The sequence below is a fragment of the Arvicanthis niloticus genome, chromosome 6, assembly GCF_011762505.2.
Source record: "Arvicanthis niloticus isolate mArvNil1 chromosome 6, mArvNil1.pat.X, whole genome shotgun sequence".
In the NCBI taxonomy this organism is placed as follows: Eukaryota; Metazoa; Chordata; class Mammalia; order Rodentia; family Muridae; genus Arvicanthis; species Arvicanthis niloticus.
The window spans coordinates 101,161,995-101,182,573 of NC_047663.1; the positions used below are offsets into that span (position 1 = coordinate 101,161,995).

Sequence of the window (20,579 nt, forward strand, 5' to 3'; positions counted from 1 at the left end):
TTTAGGTATCTCATTAATGTAGTCATGCCCTCTACCTGTGGAGGGGCTGATAGGGGCGTTGTCCTACATGCCTGAAAGGCGTGGAACAATGGAGATCTTCTGCCTCATGTCAGGAGCCTGGAGTCTGGGAGTGTGGCAAAATGCATGCCATCCTTTGCAGGGAAACCTGTGAAGTCTCCAACCTGTTGGGTCTCTGGCCATTTCTAGCCAGTAACCATTTTGACCAGAAACCATGCTGTCCTTTCACAGCCCACGGCCCCACAGTGTGGTGCAGTAGAACCACTCTCAGGAGTGACCACTGAACTGAGAAAAATGATGACAAGATCCCAGTGCCTGTCACAGCAGAACAGTGTGAAGGGGTGGCTTGAGAGGCAGACACGGGATGCAGTGGGTGGGGCCTGATATCTCAATAAGGGCTTTTTCTAAAGCACCATAAACAAGGGAGATTACTGTTAAAGATGCCAGATGGAATAATGAGAGGTCACATCATTATTTGATCAAATTTGTCTACACGCCTATGAAAGCATAAAGGGAAGACTCGCTCAGTAAGTATTGTGAAGTCACCAAGTTTTCAAATGAGGAAACAGAAACAGACTGAAGGAGAGAGACTCCAGCTGGAAAAATGCTTTGACTATTCAAAAAAATGCACACACATGCATGCGCTTGTGTGTATACACAGCACTCTGTGATAAAAGACAGCACTTTATGAATATATATATATATATCTCCAGCCACATGTTCTCTTTCACCTGTGTAGCCAAGCTGCTATGGGTACAAGAGAAGAGCATCCCCTCAATGTCTGTTACAGAAAGCATCAACGGAACTTCCCTGCTGCTAGCTCATGACAATGCCATGCGTGACTCCATGGCTGCAGAGCTGTAGAAGCTGCTGCTTAGGAGATAATGAAGACTTCGGGTACATGCCAGTCATGTGTCTGATGCTCTTCTTCAAAGACTAGAGTCGTGTGTGTATAGCACCTACAGTCGCGAGGCCAATGTCATAGGCATTTGCCTGGGCTTAAAAATCATCTTTTGCCTCCCTGGCAATGGGCAAAAAGACACCTTGTTTGTGGTGGTGTTTTCGTATCAGCCAGGGGCAGGGCAGTATGTGTGCGTATGTGATGGTCAGAGGGGAGAGACACGGAGCAGCTTGAGCATTATGAAGAGAGATGGACCTGGAGCCTGGAGGAGGAGCCTGGTGTGAGTGGCCAGGCAGAGCTGCTGCTGAGAGCCACGTCTGGGTCTGTCGCTACATAGTCCATGTTGATATCCACAGCTCATATCACCACTAGAGAACATGGAGATGTCTATGGTCGATGCAGCCGCTGGGGACCACATGGATGTCAGGGGATGTGCATAACCGGCCCCACCCCTCACTGGATGTGGAGTTTCCATCTCTCACCTGTGGCAGCACTCGGGGAGAGCTGGCCCTGTGCTTTGTCCAGGCAGCACAATGGAGCTGGCCCCGAGGGTGTGAGTATGGGAGAGCTGACCTTGCCACTTGTTTGCCATGGGTTTCTGTGGTTTGTTTGTGTGCCAGGGGTGATGTCTTACGTACCCTTGCCCCTTACCTACTGTGGCTGTCAGGAGAGCTGGCCCTGGGGTCTTAAGAGCAGGAGGGCTAGCTAGTCCTCCCTCCTCACTGGGTGTAGCACTCAGGAGAGTGGGCCCTGCACCTTGCCTGGGCAGTACAGTGAAGCTGTCTATGAAGATGTGGGTGCTGGTGATCCAGCTCCAAGGGCACGAGAGAAAGAAGGCTGACCCTGCCTCCTGCCAACAGTGGCAATGCAATGGAGCAGTGCTGGAGAGCTCGCCCTGGTGGTGTGGAGAGCCAGCAGAATGACCAGCTCAGCTACCACCCCAGGCTCAGATTTAGGGCTCTAAATTGGTCCACCCCAAATCTCTATCATCTCTGAACAGTTGGGACATGTGAAAGGGCCAGTCTTGCTATTTCAAAGCTGCAGGATCTCCATGACACAGAACAACAACAGGATAACTGGGAAGATCCCAGTGAGCATCCAACACTGGTGGTGTCACAGAACCAGACCAGTGACTCACTGCAGTGAACATTTGCAAGTGAAGATGTGTGGACAGAGGGACATACTGTGACACACTACAGCCCCCATGAGATGTTTTTTATGCTTTTGTTGTTGTTTGTGTGTTTTATTTTTGGGGGAGGTTGCGAGAGTAAAGGGCAGATATGAGGGAGTGGGGGATGATCTGATCTGGCCTGGGTATATGATGTGAAACAAAGAATCAATAAAAAGGAAAAGACAACAAAACAAGAAGACAAATCGTAGTTCTCCATCAACAGCTGGCAGTAGCTTAATCCAGAAAGTTGTTTAAGGCACACAGCGTGCTGTTAGCTATGGTTTGCTACCTCCAACAGTTTGTATCCTCCCAACTTTAGGATCCATGATAAACTTATAAAAAACTCAGTAAGACAATCATCACCCAGACCATTCTCCTTTGCAAACTCCCCCTGGGCCCCCAACCTTGAAAATCCCAGTTAAAACCATGTTAAGTAACTTTTCCTCTGATTTTCCAGTTAAAATGACTAATGGGAACAGGGAGAAAACCAGCATTCTGAACTTGAGGGGTGGGAACTGTAAGCAAAGAGTGAATTAGTCGGCTACTGTAAGGAGATGCATGAGACTAGGTACTTCCTAAAGCAAAAAGGTTTGTTTCATTGTTCTGGCCTTCAAGGACAGGCGAGATGGCTCAGTTAAAGGCTTCTTGGTGGATGACATTGCAATGGCCAGAGATCACACTGTAAGACAGGAAGCTAGAGAGCATCCAGAGACCAAGAATGACCCCAAGAGCCTTCTGTAGGGCTTTGTCATGCATGGCTTCTTGAGGAGGACCAAGCTTCCATGTCATATCCCAATGAAAACCACAGCAACAGCAAAGAACATCACCTTACCTGACAGGCATGCACTGTCTGAGGACGCGGCCGCCTGCACCCCTGTCCTTCCAGTCCACTGATGGGCTGGTGCCCGGGCATCCAATCTAAGCCTTCCAGAGCTAAGACACTGGAGACACCTGAAGAGCATTCAGAAACAGCACAGGTACCTGACAGTGGTGGCACATACCTTTGATCACAGCACTTGGGAGGCAGAGGCAGGCGGATTTCTGAGTTCCAGGCCAGCCTGGTCTACAGAGTGAGTTCCAGGACAGCCAGGGCTACACAGAGAAACCCTGTCTCGAAAAACAAAAACCAAAAATAAAAAAAAAAGAGAGAAACAGCACGGGCATGTGCGAAGTCTTTATTGTTTTTTCTTTTAATGAAAAAAAAAGTTTGTTTGTTTGTTTGTTTTTTAAAGACAAGGCCTAGGGGAGAACAGAATAGTGACTTGCTTTCTGAGTTACATGGACTGCACATTTTTTCTCCCCATAGCAGCAAACCTCACTTGGATATCACTGTTGCTTTGAAAACTGGCACTGCTCAGGTTTCTGAGTCAGCTTGGTGGCTCATGTGTTCTGAGGACAGACTCACTTCGCTTCCATTGCTTTATCCCATACCCGTCTCCCTGTTCTGAGGCTCCATTTTTCATATGTACCTTGGACAAAGGGCCATAGCCTACTGTGACTAGTTTTTCTCCCATCATGGAGTGTTTTGGGACCAAGGACCTCTCCTGACCTCTTATTCTCTGCTGTAAAAAACAAAACCAAACAGGAATACGGCCAACCACTGAAAGATCACTGTGGTTTGAAAAATTTAATTTTCTTGTGCTTCCTAACAATGAGCTCTGGTGTGTCACCAATCTGTAAAATAATTAACTTCTTGTATCTTTTGTTCCTCATGAATTTATATATCCAATTATCTTTTTATTTAATTTCTCATGGTTTTGCTACATTGACTAAAACTTTTTAACAATAAAGTTTTCTAATTTAGTGGGCTTTGAGGTTCATTTATAACCAGTGAGTTTTTAAAGTTGGTTTCAGATTCTCCAGTGCTGCTCCAGGATGCTGTAACACTTCCTTGGCAGGATGTAGCAGCCCTGGCTACTTGTGCACCAGGACAACTGATACACAAAGGAACATTCACAGAGCTCAGAGCTCCCAGGGGAGGCAGCAGAGTGAATTCCGTGGTGAAAAGGATTTTAAGTAACCCACTCTTTTCTGTCCAGGGATACTGTTTGTAAGTAGTAAATAACATGGTACAATGTTAATTATACCCAACCATACAGTTCTGTGTTGTTCTTGGGAGAAGTCTGTGTCAAGTCCAGCTTTCCCACCAGGTCACAGCTCTCACAATGGGTGGGCTGCCTACAGCAGGAGAATACACACAGGGAAACACGTGGGTTGTGCAGGGTCTTCACGCTGCAGTCTCTGTTGTGGTTTTCTGGAACACAGAGTCTGCATGTCTGAAGGTGATGTTTGTCATCAGAAAGGCAAACACACTCTGGCATGGACCACCTGCACCGTGTTCATAGCATAAACAGAAATGAGAGTCCTGAAACTCACAGCCAATGATGGCTATGAAGCTACCTGTTACCACGACGACGAACCTATGTGGCCCTGGGATGGGGGTGGGGGGAACTATTTGGTCTGCCAGGAAGGAGGGGGAACCCTTGTTTGCCTAGCATTCTGGGAGTCATGACCACAATTTAACAAAAGCAGATGCAGTTTGTCTGAGGAATTATTAAGGATTGCTCTTGGGTACTGAGTTGGGTTTGAGGGCGGTAGGTGGTTATTGATTCTAAGTTGTCAGAAACAGTGGATTCGAGGGCAGAGTTAGAAGCTGCGCAATGAGAAGAATTTACCCAAATATCACATGGGAAGTCTCACCCCACAATTAGAAAACACCCGCAGCCGTCTTGTCTGGATTTTAAGGGAAAGACAGTCCTCTTCTGAAAATAATTAAGGCTAGGACCCAGCATTTTGATTTATGTAAAAGCACATCCGTTCACAAACTCGCCTTTCTGCTCAGACATTTCTATAAAGGACTGAGACTATTCTGGCAAAATGGAAGGTGCTGGGTGTGAGATCTGGGTGGATTCTGTGGGGAACCAATCACTCCTTCAGCAGCTCCTTCAGGTCGTCCTCGATTCCTCCCTTGCTCAGCTCATCTAAACTGTAGTAACGGTGAACAATTTTCTCTGCAGTGATGACCACCACACGGAGCCCATGGGTGTCTTTGCCTAGCTGGCACCCGATGGCAGATGAAACCACCATGTCAAGATTCTGGTAGGTTCCCCCGGCATTCCTGTGGTAGTGTCCCGAGAACACAGCTCTGATACCTGTAGAGAAAGGGGAAAGACATTAAAGGGACCAAGGATTTTCATGGTCACCTGTGGGCTTCAAAGTGTGATTCTGTGGATGATACTAACATTAGTCCTGACAGAGAGTGTGTCAACTGAGCTTTTCACAGCATCTCATCAACAACGGGTTCACAAAGTTCCTCCAGTCAAAGGGCTAGGCGTGAGCTCAGTAGTGGACGGTGTAAGTCACTAGCATGTGGGGGCCCAAGTATAATTCTGAGTGCATACATGCACGTGAACATGGTACCTAGGAGTTCTCCAGCATACGTCTGAGCCTGAGGATCACAATCTGAGATTCTAGAAAGAACAGCAGAGGAGGGCTCACATCCAGTTGTGCCCAGATTTTACACTGGATCTCTAAATGGACATTAGGAACTCAGGTGTGTGTGTGTGTGAAAATCAGCAGACAGTGGGCAAGAAGCAAGAACAAAACCAGAAAGTCCTGATGACTTACACTAAAGCAGAAAAAAGAAACATCTTACAGCCCATGAAGAAATCTTATGCTAAGTGAGGCAGCCCAGACTCCTCAGTCAGGGGTGTTCACCCCGATGTGATTAATTGACAGAAAGGGTCTGACAAGTATTTCAAGCAAATGACTTTTGTATATCAGAGTCCGTAAGACTAAGAAAACAAGCAAAAATTGAATAGTGAGAAGCAACAAACGCTCAGAAATGGTTTTATTAAGATGCACACTAGAAATCCTCAATAAAGCAAAAGGGATAAATGGGAAACTGAAGAAAAGAACTAAGGGGATGGGTCAGAATTCACACTAGCTACAACGGCGAGAGCCTACTGTCTACGGAGCCCCAAGAGTAAAGTGGAATCTGGGAGACAAGCAACAGAAACTGGAAAAGAGGAAGGAGAAGATGCAGAAAGGAAGGAGGACATCACAGTGTTTTCTACAAGGGCGAGGAACCGAGGGGAGAACAAAGCAGCAGCAAAATTAGCACACTGATCCACAGTGCAGAAAACCTGTGGCGTCACAGAGAGGAGGGGAATTAAGAGCCCTTGGAAAGCCACCGCTGCGATGTCATTGCAGTAGATCAGCCATTACATAAAGGGACCAGCATCTTCAAAATCCCGAGAGCAACGAGCCAGGAACCTCAAATTCTATACCTAGCTCACCTGACACTGGAGGTTAAAATAAAAAGCATGTCTAGAAATGTGGGGGAAACAATCATATTTTACCATTTCCAAAACCTTTACTTATGAATTATCAAGAGAAATAGTTCAGCAACGGCTGAGATGAAAACTAACAAACAGAAACACCGATGACTGAGTCCTGGTAAATCCTTTGGTGCTGATGACTGAGTCCTGGTAAGTCACTTTGGTACTGATGGCCGAGTCCTGGTAAGTCACTTTGGTAACTCCTAATTGTTTGTTAAGCTGGTGCACACCTTTATTTATTTACTAATTTATTTATATTCACTTTACATCCTGATCGCTGCCCCACCTCCAATTACCCCCCTCCCACAATCCCTCCTCCCATTCCCCATTCTCTCTCCCCTTCTCCTCTGAGAGGGCAGAGTCCCCTCCTGGGTACCCTCCCACCCTGGCACATCAAGTTTCTCTGGAGCCAGGAGGCGCACGTCTTTAATCCCAGTACTCAGGAGGCAGAGGCAGGTGGATTGAGTTTGAGTCCAGCCTGGTCTACAGAGTGAGTTCCAGGACAGCCAGGGCTACACAGAGTCACACTGTCTCGAAAAACAAAACCAGAAATAACACCACAACCACCACCAACCAAAACAACAACACAGGATTGAAACTAAGGAATGTCACATGCATAGGACGCCAATGGTAACAAGACAGAGCAAGAGCGTTCACAAGTCTGTCAGCAACAGCATTCACAAGTCTGTCAAGACACGAGAAGTCAGTAGAGCTGGTGTCAAACACTTTGGCAAGTCCTCAACAATGTCAGACATTAGCTACCACAATCCAGAAACCTCACGATAAATAAAGGCCCAAGAGAAATGAAACCACGAGTTTGTGCTGGCGGCATTCACAGCAGCCTACTAGCATGTAGGAATGAACTACACTTCTATCCGTACAACAGAACATCATGAATATCAAGCAACAACAATAACAACAACAACAACAAAAAGAGTCTTATGCTTTTGTGCTTGTAAAATAATATGTAAGTATGAGGATAGGTGTGCACTGCCCTTAACTCCAATGGAATGGGGGGTTCTTAGCAAGGGGGTGTCTCTGCCTTCCTTATAACTGTAGATAAGAACTTAGAGTGATCACAACTCATCTTTTAGTTGGGGGCAGCATATCAAGGGGGAGTGACCGGGATGGGGTGGCCAGATGAACCTGTCAAGTGCATTAGGGATGGAGGTGCTGTCACAGCACGGTGTGAGCTGTGTGGTTCACATCAGGGTGTGAAATGTGTGGGTCACAGGTGCACTGGGCTAGGCTAGGCACCTGAGGGTTCTTTACTATCTACAGAGAACCAAATCCTCTTGATTGCATAGACCTGAGTCTGTAGACACTGAGTGTTTCCTTGAAACCTAAAGGCTTGTGTCATCTGAGCTTCTGAAGTTCAACTCTCCAGAACACACTTCAGATGATATTTTTGTGTATGTTAAGTGTTAATGAAATCTGACTCATTATGGCTAACTTATCATTGTAAACAGTACTATCTGGGGCGGGGGTGCCTGGTCATTTGGAGAAGGGCTTGCAGGAGCAGTAGTTAGCTATAAAGACTCATTTTTACTGCTGTTTTAAGCCATGTTCTTCAGCATTCGCAGAGATGGGAGCAGGAGCCCTGAATAGTCAAGGGGCTCATGGGACCTTCAAAATAGAATACACTGGGCCTTAGTCATCTGCAACATGTTTTTGTGCCCCACTGTTATCCCCCAACACCCTTAGGGTTCACATTTGCTAATAGTGTCTCAAGACATAATGACCAAATGAAAATTCTTAAAGTGACAAGGATATCTAAAGAGGACTAGAAATAACTGTCAGTGAGAAACCGAGGTCTCCTTGTGACAACAGGGAACCAACACTTTGGGGTTTGAAGTAAGAGATTGTGCACTGGCAATGTGATGCTTACAAAGGAAGGATCTGGAAGGAGGGGGATGTTTGCCTAACAGCATCAAGACTCAACCATTCCTCCCTGAACTTTGGTGATGCTCTCAGAAGCTCTGGGGTTTTCTGGCTGGCAGGGTGACCACTGAACCAGAAGGACAAGACACTGAGGAGGCAGTGAAGGAGCATCTGTAGTTAAGAACTAGATCTGTAGGAAGCTTAGTGAGCTGGAGCAGTTGGAGATTCTGGGTCTCTCTCTGATTCTAGGCCAAGCCTGAGCATTCTGAATCTGAACTTGCTGTCTTTGCATGGCCTCATCAAGGAGGTGGGTGGGAGCAAGAGAGGCATATGGAGAGGTCCCTTTTGTTTTTTATCCTGGAGCTTCCTCCCAGTGGTCCTGGGGCCTCACATCATTTCCTTGGTTCAAGTGAGAAAAGAGAGGTCCAAACAGGTTAAGAAGCAGAAAAGAAAAACAAAAAAACAAAAAAACAACCCAACAACATTTTAGATACTTGCAGACTCGGGTTCAGTTTTATTTGAGGCCTTGGACACATTGCTGACATCTGTAGCCGATCCTTACCTGAGATGAATGCTAGCATCCGCTCCCTGGGTAGGACACTGGAGAGAGGCAGGAGTGTGTTAAGGAGCTCACTGCTCAGCCTACCCTGCCCTCTGGGAGGGGTGGAGGCAGGCCCACCTGCTCTTGCCACCACCTGAGCTCTGCAATGTGCAAACTGAGTCCAAGAGTTGAACCCACCATCTTCACGCTCACAGGCCGAGGAGCCTTGTCAGAAGTTTTGTTCCTCGGCTCCTGAACAGCTTCTGATAGAGAAGCACTGGTCCATATTAAACAGTAGAAAGGAATACATTGATATGCCATGGTTTCCCTGGTGTGGGGTTGATGGTAGTGGGGGTTGCAGGAATGAGGCAGAAGCTCCACCCTGCCTGTTCTCCCGTCATCTGTGCTGACCTCTCCTGTGGCTCCTTAAGTGGGAATTATGGCTGATCCCGAGTTATGAACTGCTCTCTAAAATTACTGCCAGAGAAAGGATTCCCAGAAAAGGCCACCCCTGCCTTTGTGAGGACCTTATATGTGGCTGCTGCTGTATATTTATTTCTTCTTGGTATTAAGTCATAAAGAGACAAAAGCTATTTTTTTAAGCTGCCTTGACATTGACACCATTTGGATTCAATTAGAGAACTGGAATACAATCTCCATATAATTTAATATCCTAATATTGGAAACACCATAAATTGCAGAAATGAGATGTGACCAGCATAGTTCTGGTCTGTGGAGTGAGTGCCCTGAAGCTGAGGTGCTGCTGACTTCAGTCTGAAACGTGCTGAGCTCTCATTGGACAGCTTTCATTTTTATTCTATGTTGAATGCGTGTTTACAAAAGCGCTGCGCCTCTTTATGCTGCTAGCGGTTGCAGTGAGGACTGCATGTATCACCAGGCACCCATGATTCAGTCTCCTCCAGTGGTGAGGGAAAATGTAACTCAGAAGTGAGGAAGGGAGGGAGGGAGATGGGTGTGCATGTATGTGTGTGTGCGTGTATGTGCTTGTAAAACCCTGCAGGAAACAGGTACACGTGAATAATCACTCAAGGAGTGAGGTTTCTGCAGCAAGCAGCCAGGATGCCAGTGTGGACAGTCATGACTGGTAACCCACTCTGGGCTCTTCCAGTGAGGCCTCTGTGGGTTTCCAGTCAAGAAGTGTGTACATCATTCTCAACTTCCTGGTGGGCAACGTGGGGATGGGGCAGTTAATTACAGCCTCTCAGGGAAGGCAGTTTCTTCAGTCAGTCTGAGGCAAATCCAAGTGCCAGTCCCCCTTGTGAAGCCACGGGTTGGTAATGCACAGCAGGAATGCACTGATCTGAGATGGCCTTCCCAGCAACTGCTCAAGGCTCACAGGACCAGGTAGCAATGGAGGGACTCACTCCTGGACAGTGCAGGGAGTGACATCGGCAGAGCAGGGCTCTGTCTACCTAGTTCTGCTGAGTGGGGCACTTTGCACACATACCATCTCATACACCATTACTATGGCACAGGGAAGAAGTCACCCCCACACAATGAAAGAATGACAACAGAAAGCTCAGGTGGCTTGTCTGGGGCACACAGCTTAGACACTGATCTGGTTTAGGCGGGTTTACGGTATGCTCAAAATGTGAATCATCTCAGAGCTGCAATCCTCATGAGGCTTCCTGGAGACTGGATTTGACCAGAATAAACTTATACTTATAGTTTTCTGATCTTCTCTGAACTGGATGAAGGAAGTTACTATTGACAACATTGATGGAGACTTGCCAGATACTCTCATGGCCATGCAACATGCTTTAAATACACTCCCACTGTGCCTAAGGAGGGAAGGGGTGCAGGTGTGACCTCAGTTTACACATGAGACCTTGAAACATCCAGCATTTGAGGATGGACAGGGTGTGGCTCAGGGCCAGGATCTTAACCAGAAACAACTGGCCTGAACAAAGAAATCCTCAAGGAGGGCTTCAGAAGCCACAGGAACCAAACTTGGACAATGGCTCACTGGCTTCCTGGGAGCTTCTGGATGTACTTCCAGCACTCCAGTCCTGCTGGAATTGAACTTGGGACGGAAGCTCTTCTGGGGTGGGGGTGGGGGAGTGCACAAAGGATACAGCCCCACGTGGGCTCAACATGGATCGGCTCTGCTAGCGAACAGGGTAAGGGCAAGCTGGATCTGGGCTGGGGAAAGGCCAGAATGACTTAAGCACAATGCCAACTCCACAGCCACCTTCTTGCCAGAAATACAGAAGAGACATTGCTACACCCAGCTCTCCTTGGTTTGGACCCTAATGAACACTCTCCATCTGGAGTTCATCTGAGTGGGATCCCGTGGACATTCCTCAGAGCTTCTGAGGACTGCTCCTAACTTCCCCGACCCACAGTGAGATGTCAGCTTGTGTGACCCTGGGATCACTCAGCTCACTGTGTGGTGTGAAGGCAGAGAGAGGAAGGGTGTGAGCCTGAGAGCAAGAATACTGACTAGGAGGAGGGCAACTGTGCAGTACTGGAAGGCACACTGCTAAAAAATAGTCAGTTTGCTGAAGGTACCAAGAACTCAAGATTCTGCAAATCTGCTAAGTCCCTGTGCTTCTGAATGGAAATGGGAAATGTGCTAGTGAACACAGCTTACAGAAACGTGGGTGCAGTTCATTACCAGGGGATGCCAGGATACAAGGCCCGCGGAGAACATGTCTTCAGTGACCGGGGAGTCCTGTACAAGGACATTCCTCCACTGCCTGCTCCTTCCATCTTACAACCATCTCCAGCGGCTCAGGCATCTGCTCAGCAAGCTGGAGGCCCCAGTTTGACCCACAGTACTGGTAAGGACAACAGCAGGTCTGAGCACGGCAAACATGACACCAACAGGGTTTACCCTTTTCCCTTCCCTCTCCCTTTCTAAACCAAATTACATAAAGCTCACCCCCAAGTTCTGTTCCCTTCTTTGGCCACTGATTCATTCCTGAAACTAAATACTAAGATTGTGCCATCAGAATTCGTTATTTGGCTACATTGGCTAACCTGTCCAGTCAGGTCTTACCAATTCCCCCTACCACAGACGTCCCCTCTTTCTCCTTAAAAACTTCTCCTGTAGAGTCATCTGCTGCTGCTGTCTGACTTTGCCTGAGCCAGAGGGATCCCCCCCTCCCCCTGCCCTGCTTGTTGCCCTTCTGGAGTAATAAATGTCCTTTGTGCAGAGAATCTTCTGTCTAGGTATGTCCTGTACTGACTTTAAGGGCCCCCCAACCCTCAAATAGATCTGCAGTGTGTGCATGTGTGCATGTGTGCGCGTATCATACACATATACAATATCTCTCAAAAACCAATCACAACAGTAAAGCAATGGGGTACATATTCAGGTTAAACCCTGGTAAAGGGTAAAGGCGTTCCATTCACTACCACATTTTAACAACGGTAATATAAGCCTGAGAGTATTTCTGCATAGAAAGTTGAAAAGAACAACAGAAGGCCACTAAAAATGAAAGCAAATATTGGCAAAATATAGACTATCAAGGTAAACCAACCTATCAAGGTAAACCAACATTAACAACAAAACATGGCGGCAGGGAGCCAGTTCCTAGTCCCCTTCCCACCCTAGAAGTTCTTTCCAGACTATTTGTATACATCAGGGATGACGGGACCATATATAAATGCTTGCAGATTTCACAAAGTACGACAAGCTATGTTGGCATGTGTGACACGGTGTATTACATCCAACAACACATTTTACAGGTGCTCTATGCAGAAACACATAGCTGTAAGTCAGACTACCCTCTAAAATATTGAAAACTGTATTCCTGGTATATATAAACTAGGGAGTTGAAATGATCTTTTTGTATTTTAATAAAAACTGTCATCCTGGAAGGCAGGTGGCTTAAGGGTCTTTCAGATTCCCTAGGACTGCTCAGACACAGGGACCTAGGCAGATGGTGCCAACTCTCAGGGATCTCAGGGTCCTTAGGTGTTGGTGTAAGGTGGGTGTCAGGGAAGAGCTTCTTGCTTCATCACTGGTCATTAGCATGAGATTCTGTTGGTTTCTGGAGGTGCCCACCCCCCCATCTGCCCCACTTCTGCATGGCTGAGGGTACAGCAGAGGGTGAGGGCAGGGTGCCCCTCAGAGAGTGGAAGCCTGCTTCTATGGTGGGTGCCCTGTGTACCCAAATGCTTATAACGTTCCTTCAGGCAACCACTTGGATGTTGGGGCTATGACTAACTGGCTTCTCTGGAACCCACAGCCTCCTCTTGGTGGCCTCCTCTCCCCCACTCCTTCACCGTTCTCTCTTCACTTGCTGGTTCTCCTCTGGGTAGGAAGAAATAAGTCAGTAGTTCCAGCAGCCCCCACCCAAGGCCACTCATCCTGTATAACTACAGGGATTCCTTCTCTTTCTTCCAAAGATTTCCAACCTTTTTTTTTTTCACCTAAAAATTAGCTATGAAAATTATACTTATCTTGCCTCATCTAAATATTAATAAAGTTAAACTATAATGGCAACTAGCTGAGGTTCATGCTTCTCGGGGACAGAGAGGCAGTGAAGAGGAAAGGAGACCACTGTATGTATGTATAGCCTGCCTAGGACATAGTAGGTTCTATGTGGAAGTTTCTAGAAAAGAGTGGACAAAAGATGTTCAGGTTAGTGAGTCAGGTTAGTGAGTTCAGGTTAGTGACCCCTGGGGTGGGTGCGAGGGGTCGATGTTTCTGTTTGCAGCATGGTGCTTCCCATGCCAGGCCACAGCATAACACACTTGACTGTACAGAACACAGTCTTCTCTACCCTCTGCAGCCTACGAGCTGTCAGCTCCAGGGTAAAGAGTGGCACTGGGAAATAATTACTCTCCAGAGCCCAGAGGTGCTTGGCAGCTGCCATGAGTCTGCTGTCCACAAAGTGTGGCTGGCACCCAGCACCACTCCCTAGCCTGGACTTCATTAATTACATACAGTCCTGCAACCTTCAGTCTTGCTGCCCCTAAGTCCTCTTCTCCACAACAGATGATGCTCAACTTTAAATTGATTGATTACCTTCTGGATGAGCTGAGCATTCAAATCCTTTGGAGAATGTACAAGAGATTTCTTTCTTTTTGATTGCCAGGGGAGCAGTGTCAGAAAGGCAGACTCTCTGCTTACCCCTGTGGTGCCAAGGTGAGTGACAAGGCACATGCTCCTACATCTCCAGCCTTGCTTTCCTCATTTGGAAGGCAGGCTCAGCATAGACCACGCAGAGTCACGGAGGAAATCAAGTGAGAACCGAATGGCACGTGGCTGGAGGTCGGGACGTGTTGCATGACAGGAAGCTGCATGTCTGTCACGTAGTTAAGCCTTGCTTAGTAATTATATTTTTCATCTCCTTCCTATCTATCTGATCAGAAGATTTTTTTCTTCATTTGTACAAATTATATCTTTCTCACTATTCATAATATCCTCTTTATTTCTAAAAGAAAATAGCAGCTTTGGGAGGGATGGAGCGTAGGGCAGGCATTAAGGTTTCAATCCAGAATGGACAATTTCCCACACTTTTCTTTCCATGCCCCGTTTTAAACACAGCTGTCAGGACAAGAGGCTCATTAAAAAGATTATTTTGACTGATGGTCTGTTCATGTATCAAATTGGAAATCTATCCAAGAACACTAGAGGGATAGACAAGGTGGCTGTGAGGGAGCCTTGCAGAATGTGAGAGGTACATGTGCCAGGACTGAGTGCCTCTGGCTGGAGCCGGGGAAGACAGCTATCAAATGTGAGCACCTTGCTAAGTCCTTTTCTGTTTTATAACCCGGCAAACGACAAACTCCTACCAGGGGTTTCTTAAAGAACACATTAACAGGCAACAGGCTATGCACTGAAATGTCCACCACATAGTGGCTTGACTTAGGGATGAGGGAGTTGCCCTAATGGCCCTTCCAGCCCATTCTCCTATTGGAACCTACTCATGAACTTCCTCTTCATTCTCAAGAGTGCTTCTGTGAACTCTTGTTTGCACAAGAGAACAGGTATCGTGTAGACTGAACAGAGCCACCTTCCTCAGATGAATATCTACCATGTCAATTCAAGGAAAGCATTCAGGATAACCCTCACTGTAGGATCCTCATCTGGCTCCTGTCCTGTGACGTCAAACCCAGTGTCTCTTGGTCTGCAGTGGCTGGGTACCTCCAGTGCTCTCATTCCATAGGGCTGTTCTGTAGCTCTGGCTTCTGCCCACCCTGTGATCCATCTCTGATTCCTTTATCAAATGCTTGATAAACTTAAAAAAGAATGCTTTTAATTAAAAATTGTACGTGTATGGGTGTTTGCCTGCATGCACTCCTGTGGATCACATGGGTGTGATCACCCTATGCTCCGTCCCTCCCAAAGTGCCCATGGAGGACAGAAGAGGGCTTGGATCCCCTGGGACACCCATGGACCACCAGGTGCTGGGAATCTCCTACAAGAGCTACAAGTGCTCTTAACCATGGCGCTGTCTCTCCAGTCCCATGCCTAATCAACTATTGATGACCCTCAAGATCCTGCTCACTCCTTGAGAGGCTCTCCTTCCTTGTCCTGCAGACATGGCTAGCTGCCTCTAGATCCATGGCTAGCATGGATCCCTTTCCCCTTGCTTTTGTTCTCAGAGTCCTGTCCAAGATAGCTGAACTGAACCTCAGTGCAGGTGGCAGTGGCAACCCTCCCCACAGGGCCTCCACAGGGTTGGGAACTCAGCACAGAGGAGACATGGGAGAAGTGCTGGGGCTCTAGGACACTTTCATTTCTTTTAAAATGTTTCTTTCCTGACTCTGGGGGTTGTCTTCCTGGGAAATCCACAACAGCTCAGCATCCTCAGGTGGTCTAGAGTTGGAGAAAAAGCTATGCTGGGTGGACACGATGGATGGAGGCCTGCTTAGACTCTGGTCATCACCAACCACATATGGCCTCTGCATGTGGCATATGGACCTTCTTATCCTCTGGACTGGGCAGTGTAGAGTTTTCTGATTCATAGAACCCTATCGGAGCCTGAGAGCCTTCACTTGTTAGAACAGCAACATCATCTAGGGTTGTCTTTGGAAGCTCTTGTAAATGAGCAGATTCCGTGAGTCCCAGAAGTTTCCTGGCTGGGCTGGGGTGTATGACTCAGGGTTTGGCTGTGAGGTTACCAGAACTGCCTTTCCCGGTGCCTATGTTCAGCCAAGCCCAGGTGCTAGCATGGTTCCTAACTGGAGTAGAGAAGACACAGACTCAGGGGCTGTCACCTCCAGCCACATTCATGACAGTGGAGGTCATCTGGAAGTGAGAAACAGACAACACACACTGGAGGCAGAGTGTGAGTGAGCAAACCCCTGAGGAAGCAAAGCTCGCTGGTTTAGAGGGTGGTTTTTCCTCGTGGTAGAGGACCACTGCGTGGGGAAAGGTGATCCTGGGGTTTCTGGAAGATAACTGCTGAGTGGGTAAGTACTACCCTCAGATAAACTATCATTGTCCATATGGCCCATGAGTGATGAATGCTTCTTCTGTCTCTCCCTGGCCACCTGTAGGCTTCTGTAAGGACCCATGCAATGGGTTCAAACCAGCTCTGTCTGCCTCTTTACAGACACAGTTTGCCAACCCCCGATCTATACTTCAGTATAGAATTTATTTTTTAATGTTGATGCCTTGAACAAAACCAGGACTCTAGGAGGAAGGACAAAAGATAAAATCTATCATGACAGATTGAACAAGGCCATCTTCCCTCAAAGTGTTGTTTTTAATATAAAAGATAGAGGTGAGTACAGAAACTAAAGTAACACACCATTCACACAGCTGCCACCCACAGACGGCACGCAGGGAGCCCTCACTGCCACCCACCTACAGATAACATGCAGGGGGCCCTCACTGCTACCCACAGACGGCATGCAGTGGTCCCTGGTCCCCTCACTGCTACCCACATACAGAATGCTGCAAACTCCTTCACTGTTGTGGAAGAGATAGATATCTTACACTCACAACACGGTATTCTTCATCCAGAAGCTCCTGGTTTTACCCCTAAGGTGGTGGGGTGGTCAGTGACCTCCAGGACTGCAGAGGATTTAATGGGGAAAGAAACATGTCTACATTGCCTGTGGGGGCACAAACCAGTCTGGCCACTATGGAAATTGGAGTGGAGCTCTCTAAAAACACTACAGATAGAAGTAACACATGATCTAGCTATACCAGTCCTCAGCTATGTGTGAAGGGACCCCGATCAGGACACAGAATGGAGCCAGCACCCGTGTCATCACGTCACTATTCACAGTGACTAGGCAGTGATGCCCACGCGTCCATCTAAGGATGACTGGACAATGGAAGTATAATCCACACTTATCTAGCTGGCTTCAAAGAACGAACCATGCTGCTTGTAAGAAACGGATGGAAGTAGAGTTCCCGTGTTAAATGAAATAAGTCATGTTTTCTCTCACGCATGAAGTCTGGGGGAGGAGCTGAAAGCAACAAGCTGGGACTATTAGGAACCCCGAAGCACAGACAGATGGGGAGAAGAAGCTAAGAAAGGGTGACAAGAGGGGACAAAGATGGTCACGGTGCACTGTGTGTACAGAAAGGTCACAATGAAGCTAATTCTCTGCACAGCAAATGTATACAAATAAAAAAAAAGAGAGAACTTTCCAATAAAAGTTCAAAGAAAGAACTCTTGGGAAGAAAAACATGGCCATTCCATAACCTAACTGAAGAGCCAGAGACTCTGTCTTCCCTTGGCAAGAATAGATGAATGAACTCAAACAGGCTGCACCACCTCCAGATACATACATAAATTGGATTTTAGTGCTCCTAAAGCAGAAGACAAAATCATAACCCTAAGGATCATATGAATTAAAGGTGTGAGTGTGGTCTTTAATAGGGAGACTAGGGAGTGGAGAGGAAGGGAAGAGGCAAGAAATGTTACCAACATGAAATCCACCCACGAGATGGTTAGTGTTCTCCTGACACATCCCACAATCACCTGGGAGATGGTCCTCTGACACTCCTGCAGGGACTGACTTGATTGTCTTAGTTGAGGTGGTAAATCCTGCTCACTGTGGGCAGCACCATTCCCTGCTGAGAGACTAGACTGGAAATGGAGAAAGGGACCCAAGCAGCAAACACTCATCACTCTGCTTCTTGCCTGTGGGCTGGGTGTGGCCGGCTGCCTTGACTACCACACCATAGTGAACCAGGAGCCAGAATAAGTCCTTTTCCCCTTAAGTTGCTCTTGCCAGTTATCACAGCAGCAGATAGAGAACAGCAGATAGAGACACACACTTGTCTCCCAAGATGTCTCAAGCTCACATTTTAAATTCCTTTTATTTTATTCCTAATTTCTCAAGCCATAACTCCCATCTTGAGTGACATTTTCCTGGGCTCCATAATCCTCAGCTAATGTGCACACCAGGATCTATATTTCCACTCCCCTCAACCCCAGGAGCTGGCCTGAGTCTAAGGGGACTGGGATCCAGAATCCTAACATTTCAACAAAGACTGCATGTTGTGCTCAAGGGGACAGGAGAAAGAGAAAGGCTCAATCTAGGGGCAAAATAGCTGCTGGCTGCTGAGCCCACAGGGGAGTTACAAGTCAGAGCCTGTGTGATATCCTAGAGTCTCCTTTAGCACAGATTTCTCAGAACATTCACATGCTAACTTTCCCTGGCTGGGTGGACCAGCTCCTTCCCTACAAAGGCCCTGGAGGAAGAGCACACGGGGCTGCCCTACACAATGGTCCCTCCTTCCTCACCCCTGCTGGCCATGGCCATGGCCACTAAGGATGCTCATTAATGCATATTATTCCTATAGACCCAAGTCCTATAGACTCAAGTCCAGCCTTGCTATATGGCCCCTGGGGAGCTCACCTGAATTGCACTTTAGGGTTTCCTTGAATGTATACGGTTTCTATGACACTTGCCACATAGCATTTATTAAATGGTAATTAGTAATATTGTAGTCACTGTTTTAAATGTACACATTAAAACTGATCCTCAAGGAGGCTGGCTACCCTGTGAATTTATCCACTGGAGATACAAGGAGGCCATTACAGGGACAGGGGACCCCACTCCCAGCAGAGTCGACACAGTATGCTAAAGGTACCAGAAAGAAAACGTGTCCCCTAAGTCTCAATCTGCCTACTGTTAAGTCATCTCAGTTGTTTCTCACTAATAATGAGGAGGAGACTGATGAACTGAGAATGATGTTTAATAATCCACATTAATGAGCACCAGCCAGAAGTAGACACGGGCCAAGAGACTGGGTCATTTAACCAAGCGCTGCACAGCTTTGCAACCCCAGTGTGAACCCAGCCTTTAGGACCTGTGTTTGCATTCCAATACAATGGAGAAGAACACTAGCTACCTCAGGAGTGGCTTGGTGGCTTGTGTGGATTTGCCAGCAGTGGCAGTAACATGTATATCCTTAGCCATGGCTCCTAAGAAACCTGCTTAAGCCCCCCCGACCCCCCCCCATATTTTTGAGGAGAAAAGTTCCTCGTTTAGGGGTCTTAGCACTGAGGAGACATGAAGTCTCAGGTAAATGGGAAACTCAGGTTGAGGCCTCATCCTAACAGATCAGGCCCAATGCTCTGGCATGACTCCTTCTACCTGCAATGCTGCTGCTGCAAGGCTGGGCCTCACCTGGACTTCTTGACAGATGAATGCCCTGGTTCCTTCTTCTCCAGAGCGTATGGATCACAAATGAACACGAGGCCTCGGCGGCTCCTCTTCTAACAACTGAGGAGCTTTGGTGGGCTCCCTCACCTGTGCTGTGGACGTGAATGCGGCACCCGCAGAGATGAGCGGGCATAAAGGAGTCTTAGCTACATTTCAATTGCTGTGATAAGACACTGTGACCAAGGCAACTTATAAAAGAAAGTGTTTAATTTGGGACTCATGGTTCTAGATGGTTAGAATCTATGACCATCATGGCAGAGAACATGGCAACAGGCAGGCAGTCAGTGCTAGAAGCACTAGCTAAGTGCTTACATCTTGCTTACAGGGGTGAGCTTTTGAAACTTCAAAGCTCCACCCCAGTGGCACACCTCCTCTAACAAGGACACAGCCCTTAATCCTTCCTAAACCATCCTGCCAGGTGGGGATTGAGCCTTCAAACAGGCTACTCTCATTCAAACCACCACAAGGACCAGGACTGCATCTGACCAACTCTGCTGTTATCTTACTTTCATCGCTGATACGCAAATACTTTAATTTTATACATCCATTTATTTAGTGTGTGTATGAGCATGTGTGCAGATACCATGGTATATGTGTGGAGGGCAGAGGGCAGTTTGGAGGATTCAATTCTCTCCTTCCATCAGGATTAAAACATCATCAGGCTTGGTGATGCAAACCAACACCCACTGAGCCATCTCTTTGGCCCTGCAAACACATAGGTAAAACAAAGGACAAGCAGCATCACTCCAGCAAATCCAGCTGATTCCGTAACAGCGAGCACCCAGACCTTGGCTGTGCAGCTATGGCTACAGGACACAGAGGAGAATTTGAACTGGAGAGAAGTTAGGGTGTTCTGCTCAAACAGGGGCTGTGGGTCAAATGTCCCCATAATGAAGTCACGCTATGTTTCATCCTCGTGAAGTATCAAGAGGGAGGGAACACAAGGAAGGGCCTGATTCAATGGGCTTATGGCTTTGAGAGACCTGGGGCAGGATGCAGTGTCATCATGTGATATCCCATACTGCCTTCGGACTACAGGAAATCCTCACCAGTGAAGAAAGACTTTGGTCTCCTGATCTTGAACTTCCTAGATCTTATAACTATGCACCTTTATTC

General features: G+C 47.3%; 1 protein-coding gene across 5 annotated transcripts in view; it reads right to left on the reverse strand.

Moving 5' to 3' along the window:
* Window positions 1-3,249: 3,249 nt before the first annotated feature.
* Cpped1 (calcineurin like phosphoesterase domain containing 1) overlaps window positions 3,250-20,579 on the reverse strand; it is a 103,653-nt gene continuing 86,323 nt past the window's right edge. For all 5 annotated transcript variants that reach the window (XM_076937442.1, XM_076937443.1, XM_034507205.2 and 2 more), the window contains one exon: window positions 3,250-5,242. In XM_076937442.1, coding sequence (XP_076793557.1) covers window positions 5,016-5,242 — 227 coding nt within the window. In that variant the 3' untranslated portion in view covers window positions 3,250-5,015. The remainder of the gene's footprint in view (window positions 5,243-20,579) is intronic.